At 48.0% G+C, this 20751-nt stretch overlaps 1 protein-coding gene across 1 annotated transcript; it reads right to left on the reverse strand.

Moving 5' to 3' along the window:
* Positions 1–81: 81 nt before the first annotated feature.
* Positions 82–20088, reverse strand: ttyh1 (tweety family member 1). The gene is made up of 15 exons (XM_047041821.1): positions 19894–20088; positions 16012–16176; positions 12934–13163; positions 11258–11369; positions 10469–10803; positions 10158–10253; positions 9915–9987; positions 7406–7481; positions 7105–7160; positions 6733–6825; positions 4896–4988; positions 4665–4804; positions 3759–3926; positions 1949–2027; positions 82–900 (listed from the first exon to the last, which is right to left on the reverse strand). Exons 2-15 carry the CDS (start codon positions 16144–16146, stop codon positions 817–819), a joined length of 1770 nt encoding a protein of 589 aa, XP_046897777.1. The 5' UTR covers positions 16147–16176; positions 19894–20088; the 3' UTR covers positions 82–816.
* Between the last annotated feature and the right edge of the window lie 663 nt (positions 20089–20751).

Genomic DNA, 20751 nt, shown 5'->3' on the forward strand with positions numbered 1-20751 from the left:
ATTGCTATTTACGGTAGGGCTACTGAAGCACCAGTAGCAGGAGCTGTATTGCTATGTACCTGATGTCATTGCATGGGAATTGTAGTTCTTCTAAGCACTCAAGGCTGGTTGGTAGTTGTAGTTCTCCCCTCAGCCTTAAAGGAGGGTCATCATAGCCCTCTGGAGTGTTGGTTTAAGACCAAAGGTTTGTGATTAATCAGATCTTATCAACAGCAAAATGTACAGAATAGTATCTGAAGGTAATACGAAGGAAATACAGAATTGCCACCTATAAAAAAGTAAAAAGAAATCAAAAGTGAATACCAAGTGAGTAAACTTCATATTCATTCGCTGAATATACGTCCCCTTGCTACGTGCCGGTGCTTTTCTACCACAATATTTAGATATAAAAACTTGAAAATAAAGTGGTGATACTGATACATTTTTAAAATATAAAACTACAATGTAACGTCAATACCATTTGGCTTGTCTCACAACAGTTCACAAAGACTCTGGACAGATGGGGAGGGCGGGGGGGGTGGGGGGGGGGGCAGGGGACAGGAATGGGGTAACTTTGACTGAGTGAACCTGGTTCAGAGTTCTTCATAACCATGCTACCTATCTGGCGTTAGCGTACAGTGAGTTACTACAACAGTCAATTCAATCCTGTTTCTTTTAAGTGCTTCTAATTCATAACACTCCATGGTACTGTAGTTACCTTTAATTCACATTAAGCATTCGATTTATTTTTCGTTAGTTCTTTTTTCATCTCAGTAAAGTGTCCGTTCATAAGAAAACTAAACTTTTTCTATACATTATCTAACATAAAAAAAAGAGTCAACGTGAATACAGGTTTCTTGAGTGGGCGGGGTTGGGGTGTGATTGATTGCCCCCGTAACCAGTCAGCATGCTGGGAGAGTACTGCACTTTCAGAAAGCCAGATGAGATTTGGAAACGGGACCCGTGGTCACAGATCCACAGAAAACGGTGTGCAGAGAGAGAGATAGATGTGCAGAGAGAGAGAGATAGGTGTGCAGAGAGAGAGAGATAGGTGTGCAGAGAGATAGAGAGAAAGGTGTGCAGAGAGAGAGAGATAGGTGTGCAGAGAGAGAGAGAGAAAGGTGTGCAGAGAGAGAGAGAGAGAGAGAGAGATAGGTGTGTAGAGAGAGAGAGAAAGGTGTGCAGAGAGAGAGAGAGATAGGTGTGCAGAGAGAGAGAGATAGGTGTGCAGAGAGAGAGAGAGAGAGATAGGTGTGCAGAGAGAGAGAGAGAAAGGTGTGCAGAGAGAGAGAGAGAGAGAGAGAAAGGTGTGCAGAGAGAGAGAGAGATAGGTGTGCATAGAGAAGGGAAAACAGAGAAACAAGATCACAGTTATTGATCCATGTCACTTAGACACTGACCCATGTGGTCACACATGTCCATAATCTGTGGACCAGGGGTGGATGAAGCAGAGGTTTCCTCCGGTCAAGGGTCAAAAATAGCTGAGGCCACGCCTCTTTTAGGTAAGGTCAGGGGGAAGATCACTTGAACCTAAATTGTGTAAAAGGCAACCTCTCTTTCAAGCACCCCACTTTGGTCGCTATATGGTAGTTACTACATGGCCGTAGCTACGGAGGAGAAAAGGTTCTGGTTTTGGGTTATGACGAGGGACAAAACCGTAAACATCTGTTTTTTCTAGCCTGGCCATGTAGGGTCTACCAACGTGTAGTAGAAGCACATTCAGAGTTAATGACAATGGAAAAAAACAGCACGTAAACTTTAATGTCAAATAGTCATTCGAACATAGAACTTTAGTCCGTTGGTTTGATGACAGGCCGGAAATCAGGGTCCTGCAAGGTGCCTTCCCTCCCCACAATAATCACATCTGCTACCCAAGCACAGCCACTTAGCACCCCGCCAGTGGGTTTAAATCTATAGTGATGACAAACGCCACAAATTATGATGATGTCACAAGTACAGAGGAACTCACAGAAGGGGGTGGGGACTGCCTGTCTGCCAAGGGCAGGCTCTCATAGCCAGGGTTGCCATTGGAGGAAACGTTTGGAGTCCTGTATAGAGACAGAGAGAGGGGGGGGGGGGGACCACGGGGGGGAAGGAGGAGGTGTGAAGGATGAACAAGAGAGGAAATAAGGGGTGAGACACGTTGAGAGAAAGACGGATAGAAGGAGGGGGGTCGATGGGAGGCGGGTGCCGAGGTGGGGTGAGAAGAGAGGGAGGAAGAGTGATTAGAGAAATGGTGGCGTTTTCAAAACAGACCTGGTTATAACTGGTGGCAGTAGTGTTGTGTTAGTGGCGTTAGGGTCGCGTGTGAGAGTGTGTACAGAGCCTGGCAGTACAGTCCACTCCAGCCAGGTGCATCTTGGGAAGTGCAAAGTGCACAGTGATTTACCAGTCACAATGTGATAGTTCATCTGAATAGTTTTGCCTGATTTAAGTCATTTGGAGCCCCAAGCCATCGCATGTAACAGAAGTTGACTGTACTCTTTGTGCTTGTTTGAATTTTGTCCAATAATTCTGGCTGGTTTTCCTACTGGAAACACTCTTAATTGTTGTTGTATATGATAACAGTCTAGACTACAGACTGAGCTCAGAATCCAGTGTTATGTATTACATAGGTGGTACATTAGGTGGGGCGTTACACTATTTAGGGGACTAACTGGACTCGCAGAGTTTGGACAGTGAGAGAGAGGGAGAGAAATAAGACAGGCAGGAAGGGATAACAACAGGAAGTGTGAGGGCAGGTGAAAAGACAGGCAGGAAGGGATAACAACAGGAAGTGTGAGGGCAGGTCAAAAGAAGCAGAACAACAGGAAGCGGAGGGAGTGATAGAAAGAAGAAACAAAAAAGAGAGAGAGAGCTAAAGTAGAGGTAATTTGAGAGACATGGTCACACGAGACTTGGACTTGGGACACCATGGTGTGGGTGACAGCTGGGAATAATGGGGAGTTTTACCTACATCAACCTGAGCCTCACATCTCCGGGGTATAAAATGCGGCGGGGGGCTGTGGCATATGTGACAACACCGTCCCCTAAACGTACACTACTGAGGACAGGAACGGCATGGAGCAGTGCGCTCCAACACACGGGGAACAGGGCGTCATTTGAGACGCAGCCGAAAATCCCTGAAATCACCGAGCGGCTTACATGGTCTGTCTTTGGAAGGCTGGACAGAGCGTTAGACAGACACACAGACAGACAGACCTCTGGAGTTGTGTCTGTTTCTCTGCCTACACTTTAGTCCACTTAGACCTGTCTGTGTGTCTGTCTGCGTTGAGTGCGTTTTAGCTGGCAGATTTGTGGGTTTGAACTAGCCCTATGTGTTTATAGGATTAAGGATCTGTGAGGTGAATATATGTACTGTAGACTGTACGTGCATAAATATACTGTGACTGCTCTACTGATCTGTGTAAATTAGTTGGTATAGGTGTTGAGAGTGGCATGTACAACTTGTCTGTATGTGTTAAGTGTGAGAATCAGTTCTTTCCCTGTCCATAACGCCTGACTCATAACTGAAAATCATAAGTGAAGCAGAAGTACAAAGGTCAGTCTATGTATTGTTCATGCATCTTTCACTATATGACCTGTTCTGTGCTGGTCTGATTTCTAAGCAGAAGTTGCCCGTAGGTACAGATCTGGGATCAGCTTTGCCTCCCCAAACACCGTCATCCGCTGAGGGGAACAAACTTAGAACTGATCCCATACCAGTGCCTAGGGGCAAGGGCGACACCTTGGGCCGTTCTGTCTGTCTGTCTGTCTGTCTGTGTGTCTGTGTTACTCACGGGAGAGGCGGCGCGCTAGAAAAGGGGGGGGTCCAGCCGGCCCCCGGGTAATTATAGAAGGGGGGCAAGGCCCCTCGCTGGGACCCCGCGGCCGTCTGTCTACGTGCCTGATGGGAAGTGAAGGGGTCCTCGCTCTCGCTGTCGGAATCTTCGTACTCCTCGGAATCACTGTCGTCGTCAGAGAGAGAGCAGAGGAGAACTTGTGAGAGCAGGCATGACGAGTGACGGTTCTGCGATGTCTGACCCTGAGGAACCTGGTTCTGTCGAGGAGAGTGTGACCTGGATGCTACTCTCTCACTTGTATTTTTGCACGAAATTCATTCAAACATTCAATCATCAGGTATTCAGGCTCTTTTTAACGGACTATTGTGGTGACAGTGAGGGCTCCATCGGCCTGTTTGCTGCCGTAGTCTGCCGAGGGAACACAGGTGATGAAAAGGTCAAATAATATGGTTTTGTAATTTACTACATGAAAAAATGTGTTTACATAGATTCCTTTGTGGTGGGGCATTCAGCCATGTTTTTCAGTACACAGATTTCTTTTTATTAATTTGACATTGATATTCACAGATAGAAAAAATAATAATCCCTTTGATCCTTTAATCTTTTTTTCCCTTCATGCTGGCTGTGTGACACAGTTGGAACCTGTTTACTGAAGGACAATGAGAGGCGAAGGCTAAACATCAGACACAATGAGTTGCGCACAAACACAACAGAAACGTGCATAGAATCATACCGTTCATGGAGAATAAACTAGGCGCAGTGATTGTGTGAAAAGCTTCAACACAGTAAACAACAACATGGCGCAGAGGACCTCTCTCTCACATACCAACTTTGAAGGACTTATATCAGGGCTAAAAACGCAGCCGCACATGTACGTAAACACACGCAGATACACACACTCACCTGTGAAAGCTTCTCCAAGCACCGGGCAGAGAACAGAGGATAGCGGTGAAAGCCAGAGCCGATAGGAAGGAGTAGAGGGAGAGGTAGAGTAACCCCTCCATGCCATCGTAGCACAGGCCTTTCAGCGAGTCTATGTAGTCCTGTAAGACATAATTTAACAGACTCGGTTACAAAGCCGACACAACTTCACGGGTGTGCGAACCCCACGTCTCACACATTGAGGCGCCTAACCTTGTTCAGACCGCGACAGTTGAGTAGCGCCACCAGCTGGTGGAAGTTGCCCTCCGTCGAGTTGAGAATCTGCTGAACCTCTCGCAGTGATTTCTACAAACAAATCACATTAAATTTGTATGGCCCTTCTTTTAAGGAATGTCACAGGGCTTCACATAGAGGCACCATCGTATCGCATTTCTTGTGCGGTGGGAAGAAGTTAGCGTTGACAGAGATGAGTACGGTGGCCCTGAAGTGCAAATGACACCCCCTAATATGAGTACATCCCCCAAATGAAAATACTCCCCCCCAATACGAGTCAACTCCCCCCAAATCGGATGACTTGTTCACCTCCCCCCAAAAATGAAAATACTCCCCCCCAATACGAGTCAACTCCCCCCAAATCGGATGACTTGTTCACCTCCCCCCAATACAAAAACGCGCTCCCCCCCAATACGAGTCAACTCCCCCCAAATCGGATGACTTGTTCACCTCCCCCCAATACAAAAACGCGCTCCCCCAAATGGAAAACGACATTACATTAACTCAAAAACACATTACATTAACTCTGAACGGAAAGGGTAGGTACTACACTTTAGCGCTGATTGGATGCAGTAGGCTAACTGACAAGAAATAAGAAATTGATTGACAGAAGTACAACATGCAATAGCCTGGCAGAGTTACGTGCACCAGGACATTTATTTGGGTATCGAAGCATGTAGCGTATGCAAAAGCATAAATTGCAGTGTTAAACGTAAACATCGATAGCCAAACAACTAGTCCACGTAACTCTGTCATTATCATGAAATTAATCGTTTTGATCGTTTGAAGAGAAACATTAATGTTTACAATTCAGAGTCATTACACTACTCTTTATTTTAATCAGGGTCATTCCTATGAAATAATCTTAGATCTGCTGTTGACGTTTCACAATAGGCTATAAGTAGCCTATGCGCACGCTAAAAACGCAGTTGAAGGAATCAGGACTTTTCAGAAGAAAAAACTAATAGTCCACTACAGAAGAATGAAATGCCACAATGACAGAATAACGTGGACCAGGATAGTTGTTTGGCTATCGATTTTTAAATTTAACTCGAAATACTTTTGCCTAAGAAGCCTACTATTTGCTACATTCTTCGATAGCCAAACAAATGTTCTGGTGCACGTAACTCTGCCAGGCTATTGCATTTTGTACTTATGTCGATCAATTTCTTATTTCTTGTTAGTTAGCCTACTGCATCCAATCAGCGCTAAAGTGTAGTACCTACCCTTTCCGTTCAGAGTTAATGTAATGTGTTTTTGAGTTAATGTAATGTTGTTTTCCATTTGGGGGAGCGCGTTTTTGTATTGGGGGGAGGTGAACAAGTCATCCGATTTGGGGGGAGTTGACTCGTATTGGGGGGGGGGGCGTGTTTTTGTATTGGGGGGAGGTGAACAAGTCATCCGATTTGGGGGGAGTTGACTCGTATTGGGGGGGAGTATTTTCATTTTTGGGGGGAGGTGAACAAGTCATCCGATTTGGGGGGAGTTGACTCGTATTGGGGGGGAGTATTTTCATTTGGGGGATGTACTCATATTAGGGGGTGTCATTTGCACTTCAGGGCCACCGTAGATGAGGGACTACTTTTCGAAAATATTTTGTCAACCTTTCAAAACTTTTTTTTCAAATGTTTGTTCAAAAAATGTAGGCTATTTGATCCTTTAGAAACTTTAGAAAAAGTGTAGTCACAACATTTTACAGAGTCTTTTAAAACATGAGTATCTGTACTTCTACTTGAGTGAAGGATGTGTGTAGGTTGTACTTTTTCCATCTATGGCGGTTGGGGGGTAACTGTGTCTTACGGGTGAACTTCCATACCTCTGCTTTGGGAAACTGTGGGAGCGCGTTTCTGTCCAGGTTGGCTAGGTGAGAGTGGATGTTTGACAGCGCCCTCTGGGACTGCGTCAGCAACTGGAGCCCAGGATTGAACACTATCACAACACAGCACTATCTTCCAAACACAGCGTTACTGCCGTACTACGTTACTGTGACCAACATGGAGCTAGAGTACAACAGAAAGACATTCCCAGTTCTAACTGACTTAGAAAACTTTCATGTCTTCCGAGAGGCAATTTGTTGAAACACACAGCACGACAGGACGTCCCGCCAGAAGATGCAGACAGATACAATCATTCATAATAATATGTTATTGTCATCTGTTTATTAGCAATGTGGTAGAGTGTGGTCTACCTGCTGGAATGGGCTGTTCATGCGTCTGCTGCAGGTCAGGTAGTAGTCCAGTACGTCTGAACATCAGACACGACAACAACAGACAATCGATTAGTCGATAAAGTGTCAGGTCACTGCTGTCTGGTTCATCACATTCGGTTCAATAGAGTTTTATGGTGAACTTGTGTTTACTGTCTAACAGTGAGCATGTGCATGTTTAAAAGGAAGCTCGAGGGAGGTTTCTCCTGCATATGGTAGTGTTCTGCAGCCATGTGAGTCACAAGGTGGCTGGGATGGGGAGATCCTGGATGAGAGACTCTACCTGGGTTGGTTCCAGAGTTGAAGTGGGTGGAGTTGAGGACAAACGTATTTGGATCTGAACAAAAGTCACTTAGAGCCTAATGAAACAGATGTGAAAGAAGCGGGGAGAGAGACAGAGGGAGAGAATGAGAAAGAGAGAGAAAGAGAGAGAGAAAGGAGAGGCAGAGAGAGAGAAATCACAAGAGGGAGAGTTAGCGGAGACACGCTGACCGACTGACATACTTATTTCCTAAAAGAACTCCAGGTCTGTTCAGGCAGACTGAACCCCCTCAGCCTCAGCCTACATGATGCGTTAGCCCTGTGTGCCACCGCCCCCAACTCCCCTAAACGTGTCTCCAAACCTTTCATCTGATGAGCGCTCAGACACAGCAAAGGGCGGCCCCACCAGAAGAGGGAGAGCGAGTTTCACTCAGAGCCAGCCAGAGGGGGGGTGGGGTTGGGGGGGCTACCAGGACATGAGAGGGTCAGCCTGGCCCTCATCCAAGCCCTCATCCAAGCCCTCATCCCTCCCCCCACAGCTGGGCCATTGTTTCCTTGTCAGTGGCCAGGGACAGAGGGGCTCTGTGTGGACCTAGAGACACTGAGACATCTCCCACCAGCTCCACATGACACTGGACCACGATAACCAACCACACAGACACCCAGCCCCCTCTGCTCCCCCCCAGCAGCAACACTGGCCCTCTTCAGTCAGGCTGTCCCCTCGTCTGCCCCCACCCCCACCACTCTTCTCCTGCCAAACTTCCCAGGTCGTGGACTCAGACTGGGACGAATGCTCACAAGCAGCTCTGCATCATGGACATGAATGAAGGTCACTATGTCCTCTGTACTTCGGACCCACCATCGCCTCCGCTAATGTAGGAGCGGCAGGAAAAATACACTGACTGTCAAATCAAAAAACACTGCTTGAAAAGCATTCGTCGATCGACAATTCATGGGATTGAATGTTGTTCCTATGGGTACCCATACCCCCACACCCTCCTTCTCTCACCCTCTCTTCCTCCATCACCCCCCCCTCTCTCTCTCTCTCTCTCTCTCTCTCTCTCTCTCTCTCTCTCTCCCAGTGAGCCTTTAGAGATGAACCAACAGCCTCCGGTGTCTCGCTGGGCCAGCTGATTTATCTTTCCTCTTTCACTCAGAGTTAACTGTGCTTAAGTCTCTCTCTCCTTACCCTCCATCACTCTCTCACTCTCTCCTCCTCTCTCGCCGTCTCTCTTGCTTGTTGAGAGCACTTGTGTTCTTACATCTTCCATCTTCACTCCTCAACGCCCACACACTCGCACAAACACTTTCCTGCATTTACACACATCAGACAACTAACAAACACACACACAAACAAACACAGTCTTTCAATCTTTAATCTCTGCCCCATTTTCCTGCCTTTTTCTGGTCTCCAGCCACGACTGCAGCGTTCCCTAGGATGCCGGTCTTTTCACAGCTTAACACAATGTGCACAGAAGCACAGGAATACACACGCACACACACACACACACACACACACACACACACACACACACAGACTCTATTCTGTTTGGATTCTGAGGACTCACAGCAAGGCTTTTCTGGCATCCTCTCTCCGGCCATGAAGGGTCGCCCCCTTTCTCTCTCACAGTGGAACAGGGGAGTGTCCCCAGTCCCCCCCCAGCCCCCGGCCCCCAGCCCCCTAGCCCCCGGCCCCCAGCCCCCGGCCCCCAGCCCCCCTCCCAGGGAGATGGATGTGTTGTTGGTTATGGGTAGTTTGGCACCCCCAGTGGAGGAGGAAAAGCCTGGCTGAGGTAAATAAACCAGGAGTATTTCCACCTGCTCACCCTTGCCACATGGCCCCTGACCAGCTGCAGCTAATCGAAGGGTAATATAACTCCCCCACAGGGAGCAACAGCTCGTTCAACCAGGGAGGGAGAGCGAGGAGGCTGCAGGACTGGAGGGCAGGACGCTGCAGGACTGGAGGGCAGGAGGCTGCAGGACTGGGGGGCAGCGGTTTTTGAAAGGAGGAAACCTGGACTGAGGTACCGGAGCACAGAGACCCTGTTTAACCTCTCTGTCTCTCTCTGTCTCTCTCTGTCTCTCGCTGTCTCTCTCCTTCTCTCTCTGTCTCTCTCTGTCTCTCTCTGTCTCTCTCTGTCTCTCTCTGTCTCTGTCCCCTACCCCAAGGTGCCCAGGGGATAAGGAGATAGGAGGCAAGGATGTCCCCCACCCCCAGACGAGGAAATAATTTATTAAAGAAAACTTTAATTCTAAAAGTATAACTTTTGTATTCTCCTTTTTTTCGTACCTGCTTGTCAAAATAAAAGTCTCAGTTTTTAAATCCCTGCGGTCCTGCCTCTGGTTGTCTGTTATCCCTCCCTCCCCCTCCCTCCCCCTCCCTCCCCCTCCTCCCCCTCCCTCCCTCCCCCTCCCCTTCCCTCCCCCCCCCTCCCTCCTCCTCCATCCCCCTCCCCCTCCCTCCTCCCTCCCTCCCCCTCCCCCTCCCCCCCTCCTCCCCTAGACGTGCCGCTTGAGGAAGGCCTACTCACCACCACAGAAGCCGTCTCCAGGCCCAGAGACCCCCAGCTTAGGAACAGAGCCAGCCAAGCCAGCACCGTCATCCTGGAACACAGGAGGAGCACACTCAGAGTTTACACTGTGTGTATGCGTGTGTGTGTGTGTGTGTATGCGTGTGTGTGTGTGTATGTGTGTGTGTGTGTGTGTGTATGTGTGTGTGTGTGTGTGTGTGTGTATGTGTGTGTGTGTATGTGTGTGTGTGTGTGTGTGCTCACAGGATGAGGAGCCAGCGAGCCTGCTTGGCCAGCCCCAGGAGGATGAAGAGACACACAATCAGGTCCAGCAGCAGCAGCAACACATACGACAGCCACCTACACACACACACACACACACACACAGACACACACACACCCAGGTCAGCTATATAAAATCCTGTGTACAGTTTATTGTACAGTTTATTGCAGTTACATAACATCCTGCGTACAGTTTATTGTACAGTTTACTGCAGTTATATAACAGGAGTTAAGAGCACTAACATCCCCATACGACCCAACCCTCCAGAAGAGAACCTCTCTCCAGCTCTCACCTGTAGTCCTCATTGACCACCAGCGTGTTGGCGGCCCAGCCGGGAGAGAAGGGGGTGGGCATCACCCCTCCAGCGGGGGCTGTGGTGGGGGCCACGGAGGGGGGCGCGGGGGTGAGGGCCGCGATGGGGGCTCCGCTGCTGCTGCTGCCGTTCCACAGGCCCCCATCCGCGCCCCGGGCCAGAGCCAGGGAGGACAGCAGGGTCACCACGTTCTCCGACAGCCTCCGGCAGTTCCGTGTGGAGGTCAGGAAGGGCTTGCTGCCCGTGAACAGCTCCTCCATGGAGGTCAGGGGCCCAGAGACGGAGAGCTGCAGCCCAGTGATGGTGTCTGAAACCTGGGGGACGCAGGAAAAGGAAGGGGCGGGTTGAACGAGAGGATATAGCTGATACATAAGCTAAACAATATGAAATCATACCGGCATAGGTTGTCATAAACAAAACGGGTAAGTTTACTTGCTTTGAATAGCTTTCACAATTGTAAAATATATTGGACACATTTAATTATATTCCTCCGTCCATAAAAGCATCTATCCGCCCATCCATATATCCATATGAACTGAATGAGACCGGCCCTTTTTTTGCCTCCAAAAAGACATTCATTACTGTGCCACATACTGATCGCATGAGTCATCAGGTTGATCGATACTGAACATGTTTACACCCTACTTTTCTCACAGTTTTACACATGAACACACTGCTGTGTAGGAAAGACACACACAGATATGTAAAGCAGGTGGTTACTGTATCCAGCATGTCTCTGACAGCGGGCTGGCAGAGGGGAGCACTCACCAACAGATCGATGGACGCTAGCGTGTAATTGGCTGTGAGAAGAGACGAGGTCAACTGATACATCCCATCATTAGCCTCGCTGTTGCCGTAGAAACCGACGCCTATGGCAACACTGCAAAAAAGGAAACAGGGATTAAGGGAAGGAGGGAGTGAGAGAGATGGAGAGAAGCACTACAAGAGTTATGTTTAATTCAGTGTGTATGTACATATTAAATGAATTTGACACAACAAGATAGACATGGTGAGGATGGTGCGAAATTGGCATGGAGAAGCACCAAGGAGAAGAGAAAAAAACTGGAAATTATGAAAGCAAAGTCTTGGTCGTTGTTCTTAGTCTTCAGCAGGCATTATATTAGAAATACTGACATATTTACACATCTTTTTGTTATTCAAATATTCAGATTAAGCCTTGAGCCAGATGTTCATCAAATCCCCCCAGACAAGAGAAAAATGGTATGACCCAATCTCCCACAAAGTATGTGACCCAGATTAGAATGCAGGGGAAAGAGGGGGAAGGGGGGGGGGGGGGGGAGGGGGGAGGGATGAGTGTCTGTGCAGATTCTCACATGTTTCTAGCCATCGAATGTCCACTAAATGTTTCAGTAAAGCTACATTCAAGTAGACATGAGTCTGCCAACACTACAGAGATGTGAAATCTGGCAAGGTAACTTGAAGAGTGAATCAGAAATGTCAATTTCATAGTGTTAGAGATTCGTGATCGTTTGTCGCTGTGGGGGAAAACAGAACAACATCACAACTTCTATTTCCTACCTGCTTGTCTGCCTGTCTGCCTATCTGTCTGCCTGTCTGTCTGTCTGTCTGTCTGTCTGTTTGCCTGTCTGTCTGTCTGTCTGTCTGTCTGTCTGTCTGCCTGTCTTACTGTTTGCCTGTCTTACTGTTTGCCAGATGAAGGCAGAAATCCAAACGGCAGCATATTGTGCCTTACGATTGATTCACTGACATAAAGAACCACACAAGCCAAAGCCAAAGCATGAACCCTCAGTGCTTGTGTGAACCCTGTCCTGCTGTGTATTGCTCATTGCTGCATCATATTTAAATCACTCAACCACCATTACGCATCTTCCAGCCCTTCATGTGTCTCAGTGAAGCTTTGGACAAATGACAAAGACTCAAGACTGAAACGAATGTTGTCTAACATGGTGTGGTGGTGACCAACTGTCATCAGACCTAGCTGGAGGAGGGGGAGGAGGTGAGAGGACTCGGGTCTTTGAGGTGGGTCTTCCAAATCATCGTCACACTTAAGGGAAATCATGTTGTTGTTTCAAAACCACATCACCCCCCCCCCCCCCCCCCCCCTGTGATATCACCTCACCCTCCCCCCCTGTGATATCACCTCACCCTCCCCCCCTGTGACATCACCTCACCCCCCCCACCCTGTGGTCAGCAGTGTCATGTTTCCTGGCCGCATAACCAAACTTGGGAATCTTGGCCATGGGATCCATAGTCAGCCAACAATGATGAACAAGCTTGGTCCATATTGACTATGCCCTGTGTGTGTATAATCACATGACTTGTCACACCTAGACGAAAGCCAACCGCCTCCTCCTCTGCGGTTCTGCCGGACCCCCCAGCCCCCGGCCCCCCGGCCCCCGGGCCCCCCGTCTGACCAGGCCCCCCCCCCCTCCCCCCATCACGGCGCCCCCCCTCCTCCTTACCAGCACAGTGTCACGGCCGCCACCGACACCCAGGTGACGCAGCAGATGCCCCGCCCCTTCCGTCCGCCATATCCATGGCCCGTACTGCCATCTTCATCCTCTTCCTCCTCCTCCGAGCCCTCGTTCCGGTCGCCGCGGTGACAGCAGCAGTAGTGTATGAGGAAGGAGAGGATGACGAGGAGGGAGAGGACGAGAGCGATGGCAGAAAGGCTGGACAGAACCAGCAGGGTCTGGCAGAGGAGGAAAGGAAGGAGGAAGGAGACAAGAAGGAGCAGAGAGGAGAAGGACAGAAGGAGAGCAAGGAAACATGGAGAATTCATGGACTGTGTAAAAGCATGTTAGATACTGACGTTGACTATGATTCTGTGGTTCCAATGAAATCCTCACTTTTGTGAGTCGAGTACACCCTCTGCACTGCCCCACCCCAGATAACAGGAGGGATATGTGTCTGAAAATGTTTGAGAATTCTTAATTGTGTTATTTATGCTAGAGGCTTTTTAACATATCACAATCGTGCACACACAAAATCACAAACGTAAGCCGAGCGCTTGGAAGTGTGGTGAACACACACTGCACTAATAAGATCAAGGTCGACTGCAGCTCATTGCTAAAGCCATACATCTCCCTACCTACATGGCGCATCATGTGGGTGGTGTCAACGTCATTAAGCCCTGTCGCTCCTCTGCATCCAACCACGTTTACACACCCTGAACATTACTGGAGAGGGCATTAGCAGAGGGAAACACACAGCTACAGCTTCATCCCCATCCATCTGCTCGTCTGCCTCTCTCTGCCTCTCTCTGCCTCTCTCTGCCTCTCTCTCTGTCTCTCTCTGTCTCTCTCTGCCTCTCTCTCTGTCTCTCTCTGCCTCTCTCTCTGTCTCTCTCTGCCTCTCTCTGCCTCTCTCTGCTTCTCTCTCTGTCTCTCTCTGCCTCTCTCTGTCTCTCTCTGCCTCTCTCTGCCTCTCTCTCTGTCTCTCTCCGCCTCTCTCTGCCTCTCTCTGTCTCTCTCTTTCTCTGTCTCTCTCTGTCTCTCTCTGCCTCTCTCTGCCTCTCTCTGCCTCTCTCTCTGTCTCTCTCTGTCTCTCTCTGTCTCTCTCTCTGTCTCTCTCTCTGTCTCTCTCTCTCTCTGTCTCTCTCTTTCTCTGTCTCTTTCTGCCTCTCTCTCTGTCTCTCTCTGCCTCTCTCTGTCTCTCTCTGCCTCTCTCTGCCTCTCTCTCTGTCTCTCTCTGTCTCTCTCTGCCTCTCTCTCTGTCTCTCTCTGTCTCTCTCTGCCTCTCTCTGCCTCTCTCTGCCTCTCTCTGCCTCTCTCTCTCTCTGTCTCTCTCTTTCTCTGTCTCTCTCTGTCTCTGTCTGTCTCTATCTGTCTCTCTCTGTCTCTGTCTGTCTGTCTCTCTGTCTCTCTGTGTTTCTCTCTGCCTCTCTCTGTCTCTCTCCGTTTGTCTCTCTGTCTCTCTCTGCCTCTCTCTGTCTCCGTCTCTTTCTGCCTCTCTGCCCCTCTCTGCCTCCCTCTGTCTCCGTCTCTCTCTCTGTCTCTCTCTCTCTCTCTGTATCTCTCTGTCTCTGTCTCTCTCTGTCTCTCTCTACCTCTCTCTGTCTCTCTCTGTCTCTCTGTTTCTCTCTGCCTCTCTCTGTCTGTCTCTGTCTCACTTTGTCTCTCTCTCTGTCTCTCTCTGTCTCTATCTCTGTCTGCCTCTCTCTGCCTCTCTCTGTCTCTCCCTCTGTCTCTCTCTGTCTCTCTCTCTCTCTGTGTCTCTCTCTCTCTCTGTCTCTCACTCTGTCTCTCTCTCTGTCTCTCTCTCTGTCTCTCACTCTGTCTCTCACTCTGTCTCTCTCTCTATCGCTCTCTCTGTCTCTCTCTCTGTCTCTCTCTCTGTCTCTCTCCATCACTCTCCGCTCCTCTACCTTATCCCTGCTCTCCCTCTCCTCTACCTCCTGCCTCATCCCTCCATCCATCCCCAAACCCATCCACGTTTCCCGAGTTCTCTCTCTCTCTCTCCCCCACTCTTTTCCCCCTCCGCCCCTCTCTCTTTCTTTCTATCCATGCCACTGAATCTCTATTAATAATCTGTGACCTACTTAAATACATTCACTGCCACTCTCTTTTTCTCTCTCTCCCTTTCCCTCTCCCTTTTCACTCTCATTCTATCCCTCTCTCTCTCTATCTCTGCCCAGTCTTCTGTTCCACTATGTCGTTCCCTCGCTCTCTTCCTTTTCTCTGGGCACTTTCCATCTCTTTTGTCTTTCTTTACTGGTAGATTATTGGAGTCCCTGTATCTGTACCAGAAATATACCAGACATGTGATGTGTGTGACATGACAAGATGAAACTCTGAAATCATTAAACTTAGCAAAGCAACACAACATGGTCTGGTTCTGAACACCCACAAAAGAATTACATCGTTAACACTCGTAACAATCAATCCCAACCATATTCTGCTAAAGCCTGCTGCAGTTTTGCAAAACTACACTTGACTGCTGGTCAGAACTGCCATGGCCTGTGGTAGTGTTAGGTACATGAACTGTGGTAGAACCCCAGTGGTAGAACCCCAGTGGTAGAACCCCAGTGGTAGAACCATAGTGGTAGAACCCCAGTGGTAGAACCATAGTGGTAGAACCCCAGTGGTAGAACCCCAGGGCACTTAGGAGCCAGCAGGGTTGTGGCGAGGCGCCCAGGTGGTGTAACATTTCTGATGAGTTCAGAACCAGGTCAGGCTTTCTTGGAGCAGTCGATAACTAGAACATCACCACAGGCATGAACAAGCCTGTTCAATTCACAACTCATATCAGCAAGATTATGCCAATGACAAGGCATAGACGGTTCTCAGAACATGTATCGAACATGAAGAGGCATTTCATAATATTAAAGACATGAATGCATTTTCACAGCATTGCAAAATCGAACTTGATTCAAATAGATAGATAAAAGACTGGTTGACCAACCGATTTAGTGTGGGTATTTTTACTTGATTGGATTAAATTTGTATTTAGTGGCATTGCTAATTGGACAGTGAAGGTTGAGATGCAACTTGTGATTGGACAGTCCCTGTCCAGGTGTTCCACGATTGGCTGTGCATTACCTGCTGGTACTCCCAGCTGTCAGGTACAAAGGCGCTGTCTCTCATCTGCATGGTGAGGTCCAGGCGGGGGAGGGCATGGCACACCCTCACCCACAGCGACGGAGTGTAGCTGGGAACCGTCGCCATGGCAGCCATACTCTACTGCCAAGCACCCCCTCCTCCACCCTGTTGGAAGGGGGAGAAGCAGGGTTAGAATGACCTGCCAAAGGAGGGAGGGAGGGAGGGAGGGAGGGAGGGAGGGAGGGAGGGAGGGAGGGAGGGAGGGAGGGAGGGAGGGAGGGAGGGAGGGAGGGAGGGAGGGAAGGAGGCAGGGAGGCAGGGAGGGAGGCAGGGAGGGAGGCAGGGAGGGAGGATAAACCAAAGGGGATCATTTCAACTGTCAACTCTCTCTCCCTCAGGCAGGACAAAGTGAGAGACAAGAAAGAGGGCAGGACCACCACACATGCTGCATCTCTCACCCTCTCACCCAACCACCCTCTCACCCTCTCACCCTCTCACCCAACCACCCTCTCACCCAACCACCCTCTCACCCAACTACCCTCTCACCCAACCACCCTGTCACCCTCTCACCCAACCACCCTCTCACCCTCTCACCCAACTACCCTCTCACCCAACCACCCTGTCACCCTCTCACCCTCTCACCCAACCACCCTCTCACCCTCTCACCCAACCACCCCTACAGTCAGTGATGTAGTTACGAAGGTGACTGAGTTAAGGTTATATGGTCTAAATGTCAGCTACGTACAGTTAAAAAAGCATAAATCTGAGTATTGTCTTTAGAAGAGACTGCTACCAAGACACAGTACCAGGTATTGTATTTCCTTCTGTCAGATTAGTGTTGTCCATTTCATGGTTTAGGATAGGCTTTAAACAGGGTTCAGTGCTAGATCCTGTATGTGCCTGAGGGTAACTCCTGCCAAGGCAAGGGAAATTCCATCTCCATCACTGCCAGGTAGCCACTACGTCCCTCCCAATCACCACCACCCCCTGGGCCTGACTGAGGAGGGAGGGGTGGGGACAGTCGGGAACAGAGGTGACGCTAGAAGGGATTTGTGTGGGCTACCGTCCTTACACCCACGTCCTGTGTGGAGGAGTAAGAAAAACCCATCCATCTACAAATGGAAACAAAGAATACAGGGGAAAAACACCATTTTCTTTTCTTCAAAGTTCTGCTTCAGCACCAAATCCTGGCCCACACTCCAGCCCCCCAGCCAAGGGGGAGAAAGTAGGGTAAATACAAGAGGACAATCCGGTTAGCTCAAACAGAAACTGGAATCCTTATTACAATGACAGGGTGAGCAAAGGCAGGGAGGGTTAGGGTGGGGGTGATCAGAGGATGCGAGGGGACACAATACTGATTGTGCAAGATTAAGAGAATATCAGAGCTTTACTTGTTTTAAGACAGGAGGGTTTCAAGACAGCTTAGGAGGAGAGAGTACAGTCTGGACCACTGACAACGGCTGTCTGAGAGAGAGAGAGAGAGAGAGAGAGAGAGAGAGAGAGAGAGAGAGAGAGAGAGAGAGAGAGAGAGAGAGAGAGAGAGAGAGAGAGAGAGAGAGAGAGAGAGAGGGGGCTAGTCTTTACAGTTCACAATAAATAGAGACAGAGGGGCTTGAAGAGTCATGACACGAATGATAAGAGCAGAAAGAATACCAAAAGGTTTTAATAGACCAGATATCTTCTGATTTGGTTTGACCTCTTTAAATGCTGTATATTTCTTTCCTGTTTCAATGTAAACATTTAACAAGCAGCACTGTTCTATACTATGCACCAGTATTTTTCTAAATACCCCATTGATATGACACTGAGGCAGACCAGATACAGTCCTGCATTTGTACTGAACACAATGTGCTATGATTTCTACAACAACACAGTAAGTACAAATCTCTGTCCATTGTATCTGACAGCAGTTGAGATGTGGCGAAGCGCTGGCCCAGAATGAGTTAACAGATCGCCCATAGGCCTGACAGGACAGCTCTAAACCCATTAGAATAAGCCTTTCCACCTTAATGGCTGCAATGTCCCAACTGTCAAAAATCAAATCAATGCCAGAACTCCATTTCACTTATTAAATCTGTGATTGGCTCACACACGATTCATCCGTCTACCTCCCACCAACCACGTTAACAGACTGTCGTTATCACAGCACGGCATCATTAGTTTCACAGATTGCAACCACGGATCAACTCAAAAACTATTATGACATTATGGCTTCTTGTCTTGACATATGTATCGCAGATGAAACAGTTATCAAAGAGTTAATACGAATACCATGAAGTTAGACAGAATAGAGATATAGCAAAGAAACTTAATCCGATTTCTTAAATAAATCACCCTGAGTGCTTAAACTCCCTTTGAAGCAACAACCAATGAATACACGTCGGCTACGTCCATAAAAACGATCCCCCTGGAAACAAAGCTTCTATAATTAATTTATAGATGTCAAAAGTGGGCACTGTGCCGTAAATGGGTTGTCCAGGAAGTAAATCAGGCGACAGAAGGAAAGGGCCACCTTACAGTAGCGTTGCTCAGCAGTTGTCAGGCGGAGCGAGACTCAAGTTGACGTGATGGCAACTGCCAGCTTGTTATCATGCTGATTATGATTGCATAACCGAAGACACATATATGAGTATGCGCTCACGCGACCAAGGTAGAGAAGAGGGGGAGTGGGAGAAGGAGACGAGCAGCTTTTCTTCGCTGATCAAATCAATCTAAGCGCCTCTACAGAAAGACTTGGGAAGAGAGAACGAGGCCGGGTTGGAGGAGTGATTATCCTATTGAACAAAGCAGAGCTGAACAAAACAATCTTAGGAGTGGATTTATTTGAGAGCGTGTTTAAAACCATCGACTACAAGGCCATTTTGGCCGATGGTTAATGAGAAAAAACTCTGAACTAACGACATCTCATACGGGAGACTATCAGTTGACATCTTTTGTCTTCTGTTGTGTAACTCACATTTCCATTACTCGCCCACTGTTTTTACGTTGTTGGGAGTAGCTAACAGATAATTCACTCCAGCAAAAATAATAGAAATCATGCTATGATTATGGTCATTTAATCATCAGTTATGTTCCACACATTAAAGCGTTAACGACCACTTAACGACGTATTAATGGCTGTTCCTTTAACGAGAGTTTTTGCAATATGGTCTCCGGACACCACAGACCGATCAACATCCATTAGGTTTGTGTGTGCGTTTGAGTGAACATCTTTCAACATCACTGTGTCCATGCAACCTATACAGTAGTTTACTTTTCTGACTGATGAACCTGACTTTCCATGTCACAGATTTCCCAGTCTGTTACAGGTAAAGAGCTAGAGTTTGATTAGCCTACTACTTCAAATCATGTAGCAAATTCAGTGTTTTTTCCTTAAACTGAACAATTTGTCCACAAAGTGTCTGTTAAACAGGGCAACACAGCCAGTCATACACAGGCTGTTCTGGTATTCAGGAAGAGGACATGACAGTAGGATAACAACAATTTTCCCAGACCAAGCTAATTGGCAATCTAGCCTAAAATAATAAAAATGTCTTCCCCCAAGATGAAACTGAGTAATCAAGGGATTAATTGAGACAAACGACAAATACTTCCTTCATGATGAAAAAAAAGATAACTAGGTGACTAATCTATCTTAATTAAAGATAAACATAAGTGGTCTAACTGCAAGGCAAATTCAGATAATGTCCTAATTTCAGCATCAACATAGCTCACAGTTTATGAATATCTGCATAGGATTTGAACATCTGAAGATGAATATTTCAACATTTAAAATGCAATGAGATAACAGCTCTAATTCACTTGACTGCTCGTTCATCTTCCTAACCACACAGACAATTAAACCCAGATGTAGTTGGGTACCAGGGGTGATCCATCGCTTACCTTTGACTCGCGTACGGAGGGAAGGCTCTCTCTTCCTCTCTCGGTTCTTCTCTGGTTCTGGCAAATATATACCTTCTCACTGATACGTTCTGTCACCCATTAGCTCTGGATGCTCTCGAAATAAACCCATCCTGAAAAAAGGGTTGCAGTCATGTGCCCAAAATGTGCGGGGGTGAGGGGGGGGTGTGAAAAATGTTTAAAAAGAAACAATTACAGCCTGTTTCTTTTCTTGCTATTGAAATATTAAACAGGCCGTAATTGTATGGTTGTCTGGTCACAGTGGAGAGGTGCTTGTGTTGATGAATGAGAGAGGAGAGAGAGCGAATGGAGAGAGAGCGAGGAGAGAGAGCGAAGGGAAAGAGAGAGACATAAAGAGAGAGGTAGAGAGAGAATGGGAGTGAGAGAGAGAGAAATCGAGAGCGAGTGGGAGTGGTAGAGAGAGCGGAAGAGAGGTAGATAGAGAGTGAGAGAATGGGAGAGAAGGAGAGAGAGAGAGAGAGAGGGATTAAGATGGAGGAGACACCTCACAGTGACTCTTATCGGCGGGCTCGAGCACCTCGTAGAAGAACGCCCAGGAGAAATCACTACAAGGCAGCGACACGATACAGCCCAAAGATAATTAATCCGTTAACGGGGATTAGGGGTCGGTCCCCTGGCTCCTATTGTACTAGGAGAGATACTGAACCACAGCTCCAACCCCCATCACCACTCCAACCATGCCATGTGTACATCCTCAGATTAGGAGGCACAATACCAATAAAATGAAGAAGAAAAAGAAAATATGTATACTATCAAATTTTTATATAGATAAAGTCCAGACATTCAAGTTGGGAATCTAAATTAAAGATTCATGGCAGA

Source organism: Hypomesus transpacificus, chromosome 2, assembly GCF_021917145.1.
Source record: "Hypomesus transpacificus isolate Combined female chromosome 2, fHypTra1, whole genome shotgun sequence".
Lineage (NCBI taxonomy): Eukaryota > Metazoa > Chordata > Actinopteri > Osmeriformes > Osmeridae > Hypomesus > Hypomesus transpacificus.

Bases quoted from the DNA above. Each gene is read 5' to 3' on its own strand.
- ttyh1 (XM_047041821.1), bottom strand. From the start codon at position 16,146: ATGGCTGCCATGGCGACGGTTCCCAGCTACACTCCGTCGCTGTGGGTG. The intron at 7,161-7,405 runs GTAGAGTCTCTC...TCTGATGTTCAG, and splicing joins CAACTCTGGAACCAACCCAG to ACGTACTGGACTACTACCTG. The intron at 4,805-4,895 runs GTTAGGCGCCTC...TATGTCTTACAG, and splicing joins ACTGTCGCGGTCTGAACAAG to GACTACATAGACTCGCTGAA.